This window comes from Plectrocnemia conspersa, unplaced genomic scaffold (genome assembly GCF_051122295.1).
Source record: "Plectrocnemia conspersa isolate PC_06_02 unplaced genomic scaffold, ASM5112229v1 ptg000004l, whole genome shotgun sequence".
NCBI classification, from domain to species: domain Eukaryota; kingdom Metazoa; phylum Arthropoda; class Insecta; order Trichoptera; family Polycentropodidae; genus Plectrocnemia; species Plectrocnemia conspersa.
In genome coordinates, this window is record NW_028277168.1 from 7,851,691 (window position 1) to 7,871,412 (window position 19,722).

A 19,722-nucleotide genomic window follows, 5' to 3' on the forward strand; every position below is an offset into this window, starting at 1 on the left:
GCTCACAGAAAAGCGCCGCCAAATTGTAACAGCTTCAATCGCCTAATTAAAACATGCATATTTTTACTTTAGTTTGTAACTTTCTTTGCTATTTAAGACTTCATTTTGGCGCGGCTTATACTTATACGTTAATATTCTGATTTTATCGACGAGACGTAAAAAATAGTTTAACCGATATTATATTATCTTGATATTTTTTAATTGATAAGAAACTACTATTTTATACCGAGTCTTGCCGAAGGACGTTTAATAGCGCAGCGCGAAGTTCTTAAGATGCTTTGTTAGTCAAGTTGTACAATATTAAAATATATTTTGATGTCGATTTCGACGAAGGATTACAAAATTTATCAAATCGTTATAAAACGGTTTCGAAAAAGCTGTTTAGTGTTTTTAACTTTTTTTCGTCGCGAAGCGCATCATATCTTTTTTCATTATCTTTTTGCATCATTCGTCGAAAGTTTTAAATGATACACTCTCCCTATTTCGAGGTCTTTGTAGTTTTTACGCGCGAAATGTCATTCTAATAGTTTTTATTAATAATGTTATTCGTAATAATTATAAGCGACATGTTGGTTTTCTCTTAAAATGCGTATTCATATAATAACCCACCATGTGGGGAAATAATACTATAGTAATTCTAAAAATTTCTTTACAATACTCAAACTTATATTACAATAACAACATTTTCATTTTTTTATTTATAAAATTCGTTCATTTTGTTCTAACGGTATTTTACTTGATATATACTTTTGTTGCCATCTTGACTTATTTTTTTCTTTTTGTGTTATATCTTAATGCACTTCTGGTTTATATTGGATTTTTGCGTGAAGAAAATACGAGGTGTTCATGAAACATATATTAAAAATAAATAAGGAATCGTTAGAAAACAATCACACCGTAACCTTGCTCGCGTTCTACTGCAAGAGTAGAATCCTAACTATTTTATTCGCATTCGTGCGATAGCAGAAATTATATTTCTGTAACAGCGGATTACACACATTACGACTAAACGACCGACGTTTTACGCCGAAAAATTACATTAAATCACTGATCGGAAACGCCACAGGTTTAACGAACACTAGTATCACATTGTCACAAACGATACAAATAAACGAAAGATACTTTTTTATATTTAAATACTCTCTCGAGTATGAAGGTTTATCGATTAGTTTACACTATATAACGTCAGATAGCGTCGTCGTCGTCGTTCGATTCTACACTACAGACGGTGATATGAGAGGGTCCTCGTTTCGTTTGGAATTTCTCCCACATGAGCCCGTAGAGCTTTTCGAGGCCTCTCGCGAAGCGCCGGCAGTCGAAGAGCGAACTCTCCGCGCAGTTATTCCACACTTTGGCGCGGATCGCTCGCAAGTGCCGCCCGTCGGTCCCGAGTCGGACGGCCAAGTCGCGGTACTCGTCGCGCGAGGAGGCGATCAGCTCCGGACACCCGAGAGCGGTGAGCTGGGAGGCGGTCACCCTGGAGGCGAACGTCTCTCCGGGGAGAGCGACGACGGGCGTCCCGGCCCAGAGGACGTCTGCGTTGGTCGAACGACCGTTGCAGAGGAGCGTGTCCAGGCATACGTCGGCGAGCTGACAGCGCCGCGCGTGCTGCTCTCTGTCGACGACGTCCGAGAAGACCAGCCGATCTTCCGCGAGGTCGAGGTCAGCCGCCTCCTTTCTGAGGTTGGTCTCGCCGCCGGGTGTGAATTTCAACAGCCACAGCTTAGAATTCGGCACCGCTCCGAGGATCTCGGCCCACAGGGCGAAAGTCTGCGGATCGAGCTTGTGGGGACGGTTGAAATTGGCGTAGACGACGGCGTCGTCGGCGAGGCCGTACTGCGACCGAGCGGTGACGAGAATCTCTCGCGGGACGCCCTGGTCGTCGCAGGTGTCGGTCGCGAGTCCGTTCATGAAGACGACTCCGCAAGGCAGCCTCGCCTTGACGGTGTTCAACTTCAGCATCTTTCGAACGGGAGACAGGGACGAGAGCTCCAGAGCGGTCGCAGTCGTGCGTCTCCGAGCAGAGGCATCTATCGGCCGCTCGACGATTCGATCGCTGAGGGAGGGCGTCGAGAAATCGACGGCGTTGACGACTAGCGCGCCGTCCGAAGGGGTGCCGATGCTTTCGACGGAAGCGTCCGTCAGAAAGGCGCGGCGTCGAACGTGCGAAAACGAGTCGGCGTTGTCGCCGACGAAGCAAGAGCCGGGGAGCCGCGCCAGCTTCTCGGAGTACAGGTCCTCGAGCCGGGGCGGGCAGACGACCTCGTCGCAGATCAGATAGTCGACGTAGACGGCTCCGCTCGTGCCGGGGCTTCCGAGCCACGTCGCCTGTATCGGGGCGGGCCGCAGCGCAAAAATGGCGCTCCTCGCGCCCTCGGCGTGCCCGTTCAGGTCGACGAGCGCGACGATCTCGTCCGCTTTTATCCTGTCGGCGGCCTGGACGTCGGACAGAGCCGAGAGGTCGACGAAGTGCTCCGCCAACGTTCGGGCCGCGCCGCCGCGGTCCTTGGGGCTCAGAGCGTAGCAAAACACCTCGAATTCGGATCGGTCGTGCAGACCGGGAACAGAGCGGCCCGGGCACTCGTCGAAGTCAGAGCAAGCGTATCCGACGCGGATTCTTGAGACTAGCTTGAGGGGGAAGGTATAGTTGCGCACTATCCCGACTTTGGTGTTTTTCGAGACGTTCTGGCCGGCGCGGCGAGCGGCGATCTCCTTGCGCCGCTCGTGCGACATGGGGTAGAGCGCCGTTTGGTCCGGCGGCAGCGACGGGACCAGCCCCGCCTCGAGCTGCGCTCTCGTCGCCCTGCCGACCGCAACCGAGGCGCGATCGTAGTCCTTCCAGTCGCACAGAATACGCGCGCAGTGAACCGAGCCGCAGATCGCGTCCGACGACGACGGGTCCAACTTGGCCGCCGTCAAGAAGAGCCGCTCCGCCTCCGCGAAGTCTTCGGCCCGAAGCGCGAGCCTCGCGAGGTGACAGTGGACGACGACGCTCGTGGGGTCCGCGCGGAGGGCGGTACGGTAGTACGCCTCCGCCTCGCTTTGCGCACCGAGCTCCTCGAAAGTCGAACCCAGATTGACGTAGGCGTCGACGTAGTTCGGCTTCAGCCCGGCGGCCCTTCGAAACTGCTCCAGAGCCTCCCCGCGTCGACCCTGCGCCCGCAGCAGGACGCCGTAGTCGTTCCGCAACTCGGCCGAGGTCGGCCGGGCGTCGAGCGCCCTCAGGTACAGGAGGGTCGCCTCTTCGACGAGCCCGCGGTCCCTGCGGTCGTTCGCCAGGCCGCGTAGCGCGTCAAAGTGTTTCGGGTTTTCGCTCAGCGCGACAACGTAGCAGTCGATGGCCTCGTCGGCGTCGCCCCGGCGTTTGAGCGCGTCGCCGAGGCGGCTGCGTGCGTCCGAGCGCGCCCCCTCGGGGGCGACCTCGACGGCCGTCCGGAAGCTGTCCACGGCCAGGTCCGTCAGTCTCTTCCGGCTCGCCAGGCGTCCGAGCGCGGCGAGCGCTAGCGGGTCTCGCGGGCGCAACGTCACCGCCCGAGCGAGCGCTCCGTGCGCCGGATTCAATGCCCCCACGTGCGCGAGCCCCTCGCCGAGTCTCAGCAGCGCGTCGAAAAACTCCGGATCGGTCGCCACCGCACTTTCGTAGTGGTGGAGGGCCATCCACGAGCGCCCGGCCTCGCGTTCGCCGTCCCCCAGACGGACTCGAGCTTCCGCGTCGGCTCGCCTTTGCGCCGGCTGCATCTCGTCGACCGCCGTCTGTCGACGTCACCCGTCGTCCGCGGTCGGCGGATGACTGACCGGCCGGCGGCAAATCGGCGTCGCGTCGATCGCGACCCCCGACGGCCGGCGGGCGAGTCGAGACGAGTGGAGCGCGGTCGGCCGAAAGCGCGGAGATCGCGCCGCCGAGAGGGCGTCGCTTTCGAATCGCTCCGATTTCCCTCGCTTTCTCGCTTCGGGCGTCGGCCGCCAGACGGCAGTGCGCTCGCGTCGCCATTTGCGCTGGCCTCGGCGGCGTCCGGGCTGAGCGCATCCGCCCCTCCGCCGCCCCGCGCGCCCCATCCGAGGGAGCCCTTTGCTCCGCGCGCCCGTCCCGCGCTCCGCCGCCGCTCCAGGTGAGCGCCGCTCCTCGGAGCGCCCCCCGCCGCCCTCCCCCGGCCGCGGTTTCGAACGGTCCCTCCCCGCGCCCCCCGCCGAGCCGACGCCCCCGAGCGGGCCCGGGGGCGCCCCCTCGCCGCGTCCGCTGCCCCCTCCGGGGCTCCGGCCAGTTTGTTTTGACCGGACGGACGCGGCGCCGGCGGCGGGCGGGAACGTTCGGCCCCTACGTCGGTTCGCGTCACTATCGTTCGGTCCGTCTTGCAGGTCGCGGAGGAACGTCATGATCGGAGCGGAACCTCCGAAGACGTCGCGAGACAGCTGATGCCTCTCCGCGAGGAGTGCGACGAGCCGCTCGTTCCCTTCGAGGCAGGCCCCCCGGCGTCCGGCCCCCGGCTCCGGGGCGCGAGGGCGTCGGGCCGCCCCCCCTCCGACGCCGTTCGACGGGCAGGTCGCGGACTCTAGCGTCATGCAGCAGGCGGTGGACCCCCTGGCCACCACCAGCGCGGTGAGCGAATTTCCGTTTCACTCCTCTAAGTGGCGCGCGCTCGCTCAACCGAGACTCTCCTTTCAGCCGGCGGAGGCCGTCAACGGAACTCCCGACGGCACCGGCGCCCCCCACCGGCAGGGGCGCCTCACCAACCAGCTCTCGGTGAGTCTGTCGCCCGATCGCCCCCGCGTCCCCCTCCGCCTCGGTCTGACCGGTTTCTCGTTTCAGTTCCTGAGAAAGAACGTCATGAAAGAGGTGTGGAAGCACGACTTCGCCTGGCCCTTCCATCAGCCAGTCGACGCCAAGAAGCTCAACCTGCCGGTGAGTCGCTTTTCCGCGCTCGTATTCGAACTGTCCTTCTGACCCCGGCCCTCTTTCAGGACTACCACAAGATCATCAAGCAGCCGATGGACCTGGGCACGATAAAGAAGCGTCTCGAGCAGAATTACTACTATTCAGCCAAAGAGTGCATCCAAGACTTCAACACCATGTTCACCAACTGCTACGTCTACAACAAGGCCGGCGAGGACGTGGTCGTCATGGCTCAGACGCTGGAGAAGCTATTCCTCACCAAGGCGAGTGTGGTTCCGTCGTGTATCTTTCCGCGCCTCCCCCCCGGCTCACGAGTTCGCTCCTTCCGCAGATCGCGCAGATGGACAAGGAGGAGAAAGAGCTCGAGGTCCCCGGACGGAAGGGCTCGAAGCGAGGCGCCGGAGCCGCCGGGAGCAAGAAGAGGCCGATCGTCCCCGGCGTCGTTCCCGCGCCGATCGTTCCGCCCGTCGTCGGAGCGCGCGTTCCACGACCGGCCGCCGTCGCCGCCCCTCCGGCGCCTGTTCCCTCGCCGACTCCGGTCGGATCGACCAACACGACCACGACGGCCGCCTCCCAGTTCGCTCAGCCCAGCTCGACGAGCGGGGCGAGCGCGACTCACTCCGGCCTGCCCCAGCAAGTAAGAGACCCGTAATCGTCCGCCATCGGAGACTCGAAATTTTTGTAAAACGACGAAAAGTATCCGTTCCAGGTGGCGAGTCAGCCCTCCGGATTCCACGTCGCCCAACCCGTCGCTCCGCAGAGCGCGCCGACGACGACGACGACCGTGCAGTTGCCCCAGACGCAACCGATCAAAGTTCGTTCGCGGCCGTCTCGCCGTGTTTTCGTTTCCGTCCCTTCGCTCACCGTTCGAATTTCCGTTTCAAGGTAAAAAAAGGCGTTAAAAGAAAGGCCGACACTACGACGCCCACGAGTAGCTCGTTCGACGGATCCGGCGTCGGAGGTAACGACTATCACGCCTCCGGTCTCGCGCCGCCGGCCCCTAAGTCCGCCAAGATATCTACTCGTCGCGAGAGCGGTCGTCAGATCAAGAAGGTGCGTGCGAACGCGACTCGTCAGATGAAGGATCACGCTAACGACTGTTTTCCTTCTCCGCAGCCCGCGCGCGTTCCGGAGGAAGGGTTTGTCGGCACCGCGCCGGGAGCCCTGTCGCCGACGATGACCGTCGGCCCCGGAGCGTCCACGAGCGCCGCGCCCCAGGCGCATCACCATAGACGTAGACAAAAATTAGTCCGAGAGAAACTTTCCGACTCGTTGAACTACTGCAACGAGATTCTAAAAGAGCTCTTTTCCAAAAAACATTCTGTGAGTGGTGATGCTTCGAATCCGCAATCGCGTCACAGTTCCGCGCTAATTCGTCTTCGACCGTTCTAGGGATACGCGTGGCCCTTTTACAAGCCGGTCGACGCGGAACTGCTGGGACTTCACGACTACCACGACATAATCAAGAAGCCCATGGATCTCGACACCGTCAAACAGAAGATGGACTCCCGGGCGTACAGGACTGCCGCCGAGTTCGCAGCGGACGTCCGACTGATATTCACCAATTGTTACAAATACAACCCTCAAGATCACGACGTGGTGGTCATGGGTAGAAAATTACAAGACGTCTTCGAAATGAGGTTTCTATTTGCCGCCCTATTCCCTACCCCGCATTCGTTCCGCTAACGCGCGTCGTTCCTTTTGCAGGTATGCTAAAATTCCTGACGATCCGCATCCGGGCGAAATCGGCGTCGACAAGACGAGCTCGGCCAGCAGCTCGGAGTCTGGATCGGAATCCGATTCGGAAACGGACAATTCCGAAGAGGAAAGAAATAACAAACTCAAAATTCTTGAAAAAGAAGTTTGTTTTTAACTTTAGATCTTTGCGAATACGCCCGACCGGACGATAGTTAATCAACCATCTCTTTCGATTTTAGCTCCACGCGATGCAGGAGAAGATGAAAAAGCTAGTGGCGGAATCCAAGCAGAAGAAAAAATCGAAAAAGACTTTGAAAGAGAAGAAAAAAGTCAGCGGCAGCGGAAGCAGTCTTGGCAAATCCGGCGTCGTGACGCCCTACCAGACCAAGAACAACTCCTTCAATGACAATCTAAGTGAGACATAATTTGCATTGCATAACTTAATATATATGTCTATTTATATTTTGAAGAATATTTGTATTCAGGCGCTGGGGTCGCAGCTAGGAACGTCAAGGCGGCTCCTAACGTTGCGAATCCTAATAACAAACGAGGCGGAACGAAAGCGTCGGCGAACACCGCAGGCGCCGGGACCAGAGGAGCGCCGCCGGGACCTCAGCCCAAAAAGAAACAACCCCCGCCGGTGCAGGCAGACTCCGAAGAGGAAGACAACGCCAAACCCATGTCCTACGATGAAAAACGACAGTTGTCGCTCGACATCAACAAGCTACCGGGTGAGTTTATTTTTTTAAATATTAAAAAGAATGGATCATGTCGGGTCGATACTGGGAATTATCGAGCTTTCATCGCAACGTACTGCGATTTTATTAGGAATTAATAAAACGGCATTCAACCAATTATTTGTTTATAGACAAATCAATCCTGGACTTTTTTTTTTACAGCTTCTTAGGTAAATTCAATTAATGTAATCAATAGTATACGTCAATAATTGACAAAATATTGCTCTAATTTTAAAATTTAAAAAAGTAATCAGAATTTCACATAATGTATAATTCTTGCGACGATGCATCACCTTAGTTAACGTTTTTACACAATGGAGCCAAATATGTGTTCGGTACGAACATTAACAATATAATCTTATTGCCCACTCTTGCTCCTATTTCACTTGGAGCCAGAGTTACATCGACCTAGATGCCTGCCAAGTCCAGTGAGGGCTGCAGGGTCCATTTTGAAACAGGTCTATGTGGGGTTTAAAAAAAATTATTAATAGACCGTTTTTCAACGTATTTTGTGAAGATTTTTATACATTTATGTTGATGGTTGTTAGTAAAATATTCATTTATAAAAGACGTTTTTTAAATGAAACGAGTAATTTAGTGTTAATCCAAAATATCTTCATCTTTCTGTGAAATTTTTGATATCTCCACTAATTCAGGACTCTTTTCTATCTCACCGGTAAAGAGCGGTTCAAAATTAATTATTCCACCATACAGACTGTACATTTTTTGTGTAAAGTTACTTTAGTTACTTCAATTGCCAGGACCCACACTTGTCTCCAGTCATTAACCGCTTACTCTCTTACCAATACTTTTTTAAAAATATTCGTCCAAATTGAATTATTAACTGATAATTTTCTTGCAAAATTTGCTGATTTTTGAGATAAGAACTCACTAAATACAAATATCCGAGTTAACTCGGGCATCACCAGAGTGGTTAAAATATTTATAATAGCATTTCGATTCTAATTTCAAAATAAGTTCACGTTTTAAATGCTGTAGACTTTTTCCATATCTTTCAATGCTTTCTGCATTTGACTATGATAATAGTCATCTTAAAAAAGAGTTTTTTCCAGTTAACAAAATATGAATTCTTCATCGAGCACAAATAACTACTCCAGAATCTGTTCGTATTGTTATTATCTATGTTTATATGTAAACGTGATTTTTTTAAAACAGGAGATAAACTGGGAAAAGTCGTTCACATAATCCAATCGAGAGAGCCTTCGTTGCGAGACTCCAATCCCGACGAGATAGAAATCGACTTTGAAACCTTGAAAGCCTCGACGCTTCGCGAACTAGAAAATTATGTGGCATCCTGCCTGAGAAAGAAGACCCGTAAGTGATCTGAGCAACGCTTTTGTCTTGAATTTTGGCTGATAGATATTTATTCGATTTGTGATAAAATTATAGATAAAAGAGTATCGGGGAAGACGAAGGACGAACAGATGGCGGAGAAAAAGCAAGAGTTGGAAAAAAGGTTGCAGGATGTAGCAGTTCAGTTAGGTACTAATAAGAAACAGCAACCGAAAAAAGGTGCAAATTTTATAATAAAACACAATATTTAAGAGAAAATATATAGTAAATTCTATGTCCAGTCAATTTGTGACAGATGGAATTTTTTTAATTTACGCAATATTTCTTATTAATATTTTTGTAACTTATGCTCGTAAGAATTGCTCTCTAAGAATTTAATCGCAATCGACAGAAGGCGCTAAAGAAGCGGTGGTGGCGTCCGGCGGCCGGTTAACATCTAGCTCTAGCTCTTCGGACTCGTCGAATTCGTCTTCCAGCAGCGACTCTTCGTCTTCCGATACGAGTGACAGTGAAGCAGGTTAGATTTTGACCACAACAAAATATTTATCATCAAAATTGGACTCTGAAAATGATTATTTAATGATCTTCAAAAACGTTTTTTTAAAATAAAACTTCCATTATCCAGTATTAAAACTTTCTTTTTCGATGATCGAAATCTATAGTTCGATTTTTAACTATTATTATATCAATCGAGAACAGTGATATCATTTTGTGCATTGACTTTTTATATAAGTGATTCGTGAAATTTTTAAAATGTGACAGCTATGCTTTTAAAAAATCTTTGTCCTTTCGTTTTTATGTTTATATATTAATATATACATATATATATATTATAATAAATATTGAAATCGCTATTTATAAAAAAATATATATTTAAGTTAATTACACAAACATAGATGTAAAGATTTAGATAATTTTTAATTAGTTTAATTAGGTGTACGATGTGCATATGCGCGATGCAATTAAAGGCCTTTTTATAATATTAAAATAAAATCAATAAATACATTGTCGAAGCGTTAGTTGTCTAAATTGTATTTTAAGAGGATGGAATAATCCATCATTACCGTCGTTTTCGTTTAATCGTATACACACTAGTATTTAAATAAAAACAGTGGTATATTTTCGGTAGTTGTTTTGTGACCTATTTTATTGGGAAAAAAAATGTTAAATAGTGTTTAATCCTTACTTTCTGTCGTGAGTTGTTATTTCTTCGAGTTTATTTTATTTTTCGTTTATATATATAAATCTTTTTTCTCATCTATTGAGCCAATAAAAAATCTTAATAAAACTATATCTATTGTTGATAATGAATTGTCATGTGTGTTTTTAACTGTTACATAATTGATAATGAAAAAATAATAATAATTCATGTTTGTACTTTTGAGAACAAAGTAGCGTAACACTAAGTTTTTATTGAACTTGTAAATATAGTTTAATTAAAAGAATATAATTTAGTATGTTAACACCTATATGCATACAAAAAACGTCTCTTTAGAGAAGGCCGACGAAATATCGTTAACATTGTTATAATGTTACTTTTATGAACCGCATATGATCTTTTTTTTATTTGGATTATGTACAGTTTTTAAAAATTCACATATATTATTTATTTCAAACCATACACGTACAATAAGTTGCTCAAAGATCTGAAGGTATTTATTATCTATATACTTCTTATGTTATGGACTCGATAGTATTTTTTTAAAGGTATAATGTACAAATGGGTGCACAGAATGTGTTCCGAAAAAGGGGCCAGCTTTAAAAATATATCAAGTTTTTATTTAATAATACTCGAAAAATGAACTATAGATTCGTAAAGTTTTTCTTCAGCGATGTGTGACTAAAAAGCGTATTAATCGATCTACGAAACATATTTATTCGAACAAACCTTTTCACCTTGCGTTCATATTTTTTTAAACTATATCATGTTCTCTGTTTTGACTTGTGCTCATTCATATATAAGAAAAGAAATGTACCTGTCCGTTATATATGCGTATGATGATATACATGAATATGCCACTACTGATAGCCATGTGGAATTATTTATTATATATATATGCCAGATCTCTATTAATTCGATTCCTAAAAATTTAATGACAATGCAGCTTTCGTATTGTTGATATCTCAAGAAAGCTCCTGTTATTTCACACGAGAGGTATGTAAGATATACTCTGAAACTAACATTATACTGGATTTTAGACTAAGGCTCGTGGTGGTAAATTGGGGTTGAATGTTTTTTGTTTTTGTTTTAATGATAACATAATATATGATTTTCGACGAATTTGCAATCTATGCAAATCGGTTGTTGCACATTAGGTTAATTCGGTTGCAGACATGAATGTATATTGCAAACAAATGTGTAAGGACGGTCACAATTTTATTGTTTTATTTTTATATATAAATATACAATCACAGATCGAGTATAATAACTGCGAGCTATTCTGTCGAGTGTTCCCCGTTTTCGGTAAAATCGCTTGTGAGCTGAACAAGTAAAGTCATGTATAGTGAGACATGTATAGTTTTCTATTATTTTTTATAAATACAAATATATATTGCAAGGCAGAAAAGGTTTATATCGGATTTCCTTCTGCCGGATAGAGTATCGATTATTATTTATTTTTTTCACACAAAACATGTACATTTTATTATTTTATTCTTTCGTCGTATTTTGAAGTAAATGCGTCAAATTGCGATTAAAAGCTGGCCTCCTTCCTTCACACATTGTTTGCACTTCGTTGGTAATTTATTATTATATTATAAATGACGGTAATCGATGATTAACTATGTAATTCAAAAAAGTTTACACTTCATTGTGAGCAAAATTTTATGGTGCTACTACCGATACGTCAATGTCTAAAATTTTCAGTGATTTTCACCGTGGTTAAATATTGGTGGTCATTGTGAAAAACACTTTTAAAACCATAGTCGCACGTTATAGTAGCACCAATTATACTGTGATCGAAATATATTATGCCTACTTTTTTTCATTCTGTATTTAAAACGAAAGTATTCATATATATTAGTTGCGTCGAAGTTGTAATTTAGTTTATAAGTACTCAAATACAAGGATATGTGTGTATATGCGTGTGTTTGTGGTGTGCGTGCACAAATCAGCGATGATAAAATAATGGCTATAAAGGACGAAAATTGTAATTAATCACGTTTTGTATTGCATTTTTTCTTCATCTTCGTTTTGATCTATAAAAGTGGAATCTCAACAGTAACAAAATAATGTATAATTGACACTGCCAATTAATGATATTTAATTTAGAGTTTATCAAGAATATTCCATCTAGTCCGAGATATACTTTTAGTTTTAAAAATGATGAACCGATATGGGAACGACTTTTATTTTAAGCTTCCTAATAAATGCGTAATCAAAAAAAGTCATCATAAATCACGAAATTAATTATTTGATTTTTTTATATATGTCGAAATTATGTATATCCACTTTCTGTATTTTATGAATTATCAATCTTCAAAAGTATTTAATATTGTAAAGAGAGCCATATTAGTTTATATTTTTGTATTTAGTTTTTAAAACGTTTAAGTAGACTAACAAATAGCAAATGTTGTTTTTACTGTACTTCTAGTGTCGTTATCTAAAAATACATTTTTTACGTAATATATTTTTTATAATTTATTTTATGATACAATTGGTGCACGACAGTAATTTGTCATGCAATATTAAAATCTTCTCAGTTGCAAACGTTAGTTAATCGTATTGTCGATAGGTATTTGAGTCTTAAATTTAGGAAATGTATTTTTTTTGTTCCTGTTAAAAAAGCATGACTCGAGATCATTGTACACGTGCAAAATGCAACTTTATTCCTAAAAAGTTGTATTTATATGTAAGACATTGCGGCATCTCCCCTCGCCTACTTGAAAAATCGACTGACAGCCGGAGGACGGGAGACACGTGAGCCGAATTCGTACATTTATGCATTTATATAACTAATATATATGATTAGCGTGTGAAAGAAATAAATATATCATCTTAGTTTTATTTCTTAATACACTTATGGTTATTTATATGATAAATATCAGCTTAGAGTAGCACTTCGGTTTATATTGAACAATACAGATATGTATTAGATTTCAAAGTGATATGTATTCCTCATAATAGTTATTATTTTTTTTGCCGAAATTCTCTGATAAAAATTGTTATTATATATATTATATTGTAAAGAGATAATAATTAAATGACACATTGGTGATTGACAGCTAAGTACAAAAAAATTAAAGTAAAAGAACACTGAAAATAACTCATATCTATATAGGTTTTAACAATTTGTAAACTCTTCATGCGAACGATACAAAATGTGCAGCAACTAAGGAGTATTTTGAAGAATTCACTTCTTATAAGCATAAGATTTTTTGTAAATACTTGTGGGAAATATAAAATAATGCAAATGTAGTTTACATACCTTGTGTTGTGTTTTATTCCAAAATGCTATCAAACCCCAAAACTTGTCAACCTATTCGACTAAGAGATCTGGTAATATTGTCTGGCTATTGGTAACGCTTAAACGTTCATTGATTGAAAGCGATCTATACACTCAAATTATATAAATCATACCTCATCAATTTCTGGAAGCTTTTTCCGGTACATAATACATTTTCTGTTGAATTTATTTATATAAGTATTTTTCACTATCATTGCTACAATTTTAATTTTACTTAACTCATTTTTATCACGAATGTATGAAAATGTGTTTCATAAAATTTAAATTATGGGAATAATACATTTAACCATTTAATCAAATAAGTTAATTTTACAAGTATATGAACGCAAGGTGATCTAGGTTTCGGTTTTAATTTGGGGGTGAACAAGTGGTGAGTGAATTTTATAATAATTTTACTTATACTGTAAAGGTTTCATATTTTTTTTAAATACGGAAATATTTAATTATAATAACATTACATAAGACACTATTTTTATATTATTTTTAAGCCATAATATGGAACTTTTATCGATTGTTAAAATATTAAGTGGCTTATCTTTATTTTAATGTGTGATATTGCTTTTTAGGGTCTGGTAGAGGTCAAAAGAAAAAAGTAAAAAAGTCTTCAACGCCAAATCCTTCAATCAACATTGTAAGTGCACTTCGTTGAGAAATATACCTAAAAAAAACAGATCAGTTTTTGAGAGTAACTTTAATTTTTAGAAACAACCGCCTCCGGTGCCACAAAATGAGCCAAAAGTACCTCCGATTTTACCGCAACTTCATCTAAAGAAAGAACCCGTCGTTGCGGTATCAAAGCAAAAAGCATCACCGCCGCCACCTCCGGTTGCGCCAACGCAGCCGATAATCACGGCTATACCTACTGCTGCACTTTTGGCTAATCCACCTGCTCCGCCGGTTCAAAACGTAATTACTACGCTGCCGTCGCCTCAAATCGTAACTCAGACTGCGACTCATAGTGTAGTACAACCGGCGCCCACGATGCATCAAACGTTCCCCGAAGAACCGGCGAAACCTACACCGCCGTCGATACCTGTTCACCAACCGCCACCTATTATTCCGCCTGCTGCTCCGGCTAATCTAAGTCATCCGTCTCCGCCACCGCCGCCGTCGACACCCGCGGCGGTCCCTTCGAACCATCAGATGCCTATGAATCAAAATAACCAAAGATCAAACCACAATTCTATAAGTCAGCAGAACGGCATGAAAAAGAATGCCGAAATACCGCATAATACTCATCATCAGCAGTACATTGATCCTTTGGAACATTCGCTTGCTAGTTTCGAACAGTCGCTGATAAAGTCTCCAGTGTCCGAAATGAGTATGGGACAAATGAATCATAATATGATGTCTGATTTGTCGATGAAGCAGACTCCGTCATCTATGGAGCTGGGGATGCAACACAACGCCCTGATGGCACAGCTACGATTGATCAACGATATACCGGGCATAAATAACAAGTCTGACAATTTTATATCATCTCATAATGGATTTTTGAAACAAGAAATGATTCACGATACCTTGCAAATGAACACTACAATAAATCCAGTGAGTATGGGATCGTCGAATATGGTGATGCCACCCACTTCCTTATTTGATCCGATGACCCCCGTCCCGTCGTCTCTTCAATCGATGATAATGCAACAACCGCAGTCGTATGTGAACATAATACCTTCCCCTGCAATGATCAAAGAAGAGAAGCCACTATTGTTGACGCCAAAACCAATCGAAGATCTCATGGGCATTTCCATAATGAATAATTCCATGGTTGAAAGATCGAAATATGATATAGACAAAAAGAGTCAACACACGCCTGAACCGACACAACACCATCAGCAGCAGCAGCAGCAGCAGCAGCAGCAACAACAGCAACAACAACAGCAGCAGCAGCAACATCAGCAGCAGCAGCAGCAGCAACAACAGCAGCAACAACAGCAGCAGCAACAACAACAGCAGCAGCAACAACAACAACAGCAGCAGCAGCAACAACAACAGCATCAGCAGCAGCAACAACAGCAGCAGCAGCAAGAGCATAAAAATTTGTCAAATAATTTGTTTCAAGTATTTAAACCAAAGATAGAAGCAAACGTTAAAAATGCAAGTTCATGGTCGTCATTGGCTCAGGCGGGAAGTCCTCAAGGTGGTATGATCACAACTGCAACGCAAGCGAAACCTAAACCAGTAATGGATACATTCCAGGTGATTGTTGTATATATTTTCAAATTAAATCCCATTACTTCTTTAAAAGTCACACAACCTACTGTCTTGATATTTGTTATATAACGTATTATCTGATTGTGTCACTTTTAAATTGGATATATGTTATTCAATTTTAAAAATCGCTAAATAATTGTGTATGTTAGGCTTTCAAGAAACAAGCCCAGAAGAAGCAAGATCGTCAAGCGTTCTTGGAGTTGAAGAAAAAAGAACAGGCCGAGAAGGAGCGTCAACGGCAGGAAAACGAACGAAGAAGAGACGCCAACGAAGATGACCCCGACAAATCAAGGTATGTGTCGAATGTCGGGTGATTGTTTGTGGAGGCGCATTGCAAAATTTTTATACTTATAGGCCATCTTTGAGTCGAAGAAAATTATCGGCTACTCCAATGTCTAGTGGCGAATTGACGTTGTCGTCGATGCCGGAGAGACCTGAAATCGTAGGACCGGGGACAAGGGTCTCGATACCCACTCCATCGCCGCCAGCGATTACACATCAACGCACGCAGTCTGTAGTCTCGACGACTATGAGCAGCGTTCCCTTGGCGACACCTCCAGCTCCCTCGCCCGCATCTGCCTCTTTATTGACAACGTCGCCTGCCCAAGATAAAGCAGCCGCCGAGCGAGAAAGACAACGACAGAGAGAACAGGAGAGGAGACGACGGGAAGCTGTATGTATAGAATTCTTTTATTAATCCGGCGGGTTTATTAGTAAAATTCAATACTATACCCTATTTGCGTTAACACAGTCAGTTTGAGAGCTGTCAATTTCATCATTATTCATAATTAAGAAAGATGGTTTTATGTTTATATTTTGAACAAATTTATAGAAATTAAAATCATTACTATATTTATCTATCAATCTGAGTAATGATAAGTATATCAAATGCATATCCGTATTGTGTGCTATAGAACTAATAGTAGGGACGTAAACCCAAACTTGCCATCTCTCTCAATTATGAATAATGATGAAATGGTAGCTCTCGAACTGACTGTGTTAACGCAAATAGGGTATAGAAATAAAATTGTATTGCAATAAAATATAGATTTAGCAGATAGTTCAAATTCTTCGTATAATATGAACGATTTTTAATAGAACTTTCATGTCAGATATAATAGTTTTTAATAAAACATTTTTCCTATCTTTATAATTATTTATTTTGTCACTCGTTATAATAAAGATAATATGTAAGGGCTTAGGGCTATTAGCTCTATCATATTGTGACTTCTGTTCTACATTGACAGATGTTATTTTAAATGGTGCACTTTCTAGGGCTCGGTTATAATTTTGTAATTACATAATCACTTACAACTGCGTAGTAAGTTTTTCAAGTTATTTACTATGCAACTTGAAACACCTGCATTGCTGAGCATATATGTATTGGAAATTTGCTTGTATTGAAGCTCAATAAATATTTATATTTGTAGTTGTTCATTCTGTCATGTAAAATATAGTAATCAGTCGGACTTTCTTTATCGTATGACAAAAATATTTTTCCATTGTATAAAATTATGCATTTTGATCAACATTTACTGTAAATTTACGGATACACAAAATAAAACTTAAAAGTAATTTTATAAATTTAGTGAACATTCAGTTTCGGCTGAAATTAACGACCAAAACCATTTTTTTATTTTGTATGATGTATGAAAGTTTTTTTAAATAACTCATGTTTTTTTTTTTTTGTTATAAACATAGAATAATAAAATAATTGACATAATATTGTTTTAACATAGACTAACTGCTATATTTTTTTGTAAAACTCCATTCAGATAATGAACAAAAAAATATTTTACTTCCAGGCATTGCCATTAGAGTTTTCAACCGAAAATTCGATTATTCAAATTATTCGTCCGATTTTCAACTATATGAATATTCGAATAATTGGTTAAATATTCGTTTATACTATCTCTAATGAAATTTGATACAACTGACTAATGCTGCTCCAAAATCCATGGTTCTTTATGCGCCTTTATTTTGTTTTGAAAAGTGCGAGATAATGAGACTCTTCTTTTCACCACTTGCAGATACATATTTATGTACGAAAGTTACACCTGTATTTCCTCCAGATCCTTGAATCGTTTTTACGGTTGAATCTCAAATTGAACTCTTTGTTCGAGAATCTTTTCATATATCACCTTCCATCAGAGCCTATTAAAACTACAATCATCACTTTATAAATATTTATTATTTTACCCGTGGCATATATATGATTCTGTGTTTATATAGTATTGCTTTGATATGTTATTTTAATAATTTGAATCTTTTTGAACAACCTATGTATATATAATCTCCATGTATGTATTGTATAATAATTTGTTTATTTGTTTTATAGATGGCGGGACAAATAGACATGAATATGCAAAGCGACTTAATGGCAGCGTTCGAAGAATCATTATAAACCATGGCAATATGTTAAAGTGAAATTAATTGAATACGATAAACTAAAACGTGTAACCGGAGATGGCTTTCAATCGACTCTGTGAATGGTGGTAGAATTTAATAATTCTATTGATTTTATTACCTTGAGATTTTTGTGTACAGTCATACTTTTTGTTAAAGTTATTAAATATTTATATGTATAAAGTATAATGTGCATATTCATAACGTGTGATTTTACCAGAAAACAAGATTAAGTGTTTTGTATTCTCTTCGAGAACGATTTGTCGGCCCCATAGTGGCATTATTGACATATAGTGATTTAAAGTGTGGTGATTTTAATAGGAAAATCTATGCTTTCTGTTGTAGATATACATATTATTTCTTTTTAGACATATACGTTTATTTAAGATTCAATACATGTCGATTTCCACTTTGTTTAGAAGTATGTTAAAGCAGACTGAAATGTAGTCAAAACAAAAAAAAATATTAATAATGTCATGCGACTACAATATTTATGAATTAATTGAAGAAACTGTTTCACATAACTCACGAGGTGTATGTGAACCTGCTAAGAATACACGTTCAAATATTTAACAATATTTATGGTGTAATTAACATATTGAACTCTATGAGGATCTTTAAATAATTTGCTTTTTTGTAATTAAAATTTTAATACCATCATAATAAACAATAACGAAATAACACGAGACTATTTTTCATTTTCTTAATTTGTATCACTATTTGCTAATGGTTTCAGTTGAACTTTTTTTTTGATTTATTATTTCTTCAGTCTTCATTATTATTGATATATGTTTAAAACCATATATTCCTAACAAGGTCGAGTTAATTTTGTATATATATATATATATTATTATATACGTATAAAGTATATGTTGGGACGTTTAATAATAAAAAAATGTTTTGTATTTCCTCTTTTATCATTTTTCTAAAAAATCTGTTAAATTTGCAATAAATGACTCGTTAATTTAATTTGTGAAAACAGTTTGATGCAACAGATTTACCCTTCTTTACCTTTCCTAAATCTTTTAATGTTTGAACTTAAATTATTATTTATTTATTGTAAAGCCGCAGAGTATTTAGGCTAAATTTTATATTTATAATATATATTTTTTATTTTTAATCCTAAAAGAACTGTTTCAACAATAAACTATGTTGACGTCGATCGTTTTATCATTTGACATGCTTAACGCTGAGCCGTCAATGTTTAAGAAATTTATTTTCGCACAATTTGCATAAAATAAACAAATCTATGAATTTAATAACTTCTAAATCATCAGTGTAATGTATTTAAATCGTTACCCTAAAAAATCGGCTTTCACGCCGATTTATCAATTTTAACTGTTAGTTTATGAGCAATGATAATTGCTATAACATTTCTAATTAAATACATTTATATTAAAAATAACATAATTATGTACGTTTGATTTTCTTTAAGAAACTGTACGATTTATGTTAGTTGTAGTATGATATGTTTATTTAGAAATCGTAGTGAATTTGTATGTTTTGTATATCTATTATCAATTAATTTGTATGTGTATCTCTTTAGTTTTGAATCAATAGGGAAGTAATTAAAAGTGAAAAATATACGAAAAGCACAAAGAAGGCTTGTAAGAACAATATGTTCAATTTTTATATTTTTATTTTTAATCAATCCACAGACTAGATAGTAAATTACAAATTATATTAGTTTATGTACACGAATTTCATCGAAACTATTTTAATAACAAACTTAATTTAACGATTTGGGATTTATATATATATTGTGTTCATAAAAAATCTTCATAAAAATGCCATTGACTATTTATGATTTACTTTCTAATTACATACATGCGTATGTGAAAACTTTTCATATAACTGTAATTGTGTAAATTACTTATCCATTAATTCGTCAGGATTAGTTTTTGCGTCTTCATTTCACTCTTTATACTTAATGTATGATAAATAAAAAGTAATGTTAAAATTTAAAAAAAAGTTGTAACAAAGTTAAAACGCAAGT

The 19,722-nt window shown here is 41.2% G+C and overlaps 2 protein-coding genes across 9 annotated transcripts; one reads left to right on the plus strand and one right to left on the minus strand.

Moving 5' to 3' along the window:
* Positions 1-841: 841 nt before the first annotated feature.
* Positions 842-3,825, minus strand: LOC148235796 (UDP-N-acetylglucosamine--peptide N-acetylglucosaminyltransferase 110 kDa subunit-like). Its single transcript, XM_088185218.1, has one exon. It carries the CDS (start codon positions 3,736-3,738, stop codon positions 1,186-1,188), a length of 2,553 nt encoding a protein of 850 aa, XP_088041344.1. The 5' UTR covers positions 3,739-3,825; the 3' UTR covers positions 842-1,185.
* Positions 3,826-3,972: 147 nt separating this feature from the next.
* LOC148235797 (uncharacterized) lies at positions 3,973-18,410 on the plus strand. 8 transcript variants are annotated; one of them, XM_088185199.1, is made up of 21 exons: positions 3,973-4,109; positions 4,357-4,597; positions 4,664-4,741; positions 4,808-4,900; positions 4,960-5,154; positions 5,223-5,528; positions 5,589-5,705; positions 5,777-5,944; positions 6,008-6,214; positions 6,284-6,531; positions 6,599-6,752; positions 6,829-7,003; positions 7,060-7,320; positions 8,503-8,661; positions 8,737-8,859; positions 9,032-9,157; positions 13,673-13,737; positions 13,809-15,305; positions 15,470-15,612; positions 15,675-15,993; positions 17,659-18,410. In XM_088185199.1, exons 2-21 carry the CDS (start codon positions 4,559-4,561, stop codon positions 17,722-17,724), a joined length of 4,539 nt encoding a protein of 1,512 aa, XP_088041325.1. In that variant the 5' UTR covers positions 3,973-4,109; positions 4,357-4,558; the 3' UTR covers positions 17,725-18,410. The 8 variants fall into 8 exon arrangements, with proteins under 8 accessions (XP_088041325.1, XP_088041330.1, XP_088041327.1 ...); XM_088185204.1 differs by having other exon boundaries at positions 8,737-8,829; XM_088185201.1 differs by having other exon boundaries at positions 7,075-7,320.
* The last annotated feature ends 1,312 nt before the right edge of the window (positions 18,411-19,722 follow it).

Coding starts and splice junctions, on each gene's coding strand:
- LOC148235796 (XM_088185218.1), bottom strand. CDS start 3,738: ATGCAGCCGGCGCAAAGGCGAGCCGACGCGGAAGCTCGAGTCCGTCTG.
- LOC148235797 (XM_088185199.1), top strand. CDS start 4,559: ATGCAGCAGGCGGTGGACCCCCTGGCCACCACCAGCGCG. Junction 5,529..5,588: donor ACTCCGGCCTGCCCCAGCAA/GTAAGAGACCCG, acceptor AACGACGAAAAG/TATCCGTTCCAGGTGGCGAG. Junction 13,738..13,808: donor CAAATCCTTCAATCAACATT/GTAAGTGCACTT, acceptor TTTAATTTTTAG/AAACAACCGCCTCCGGTGCC.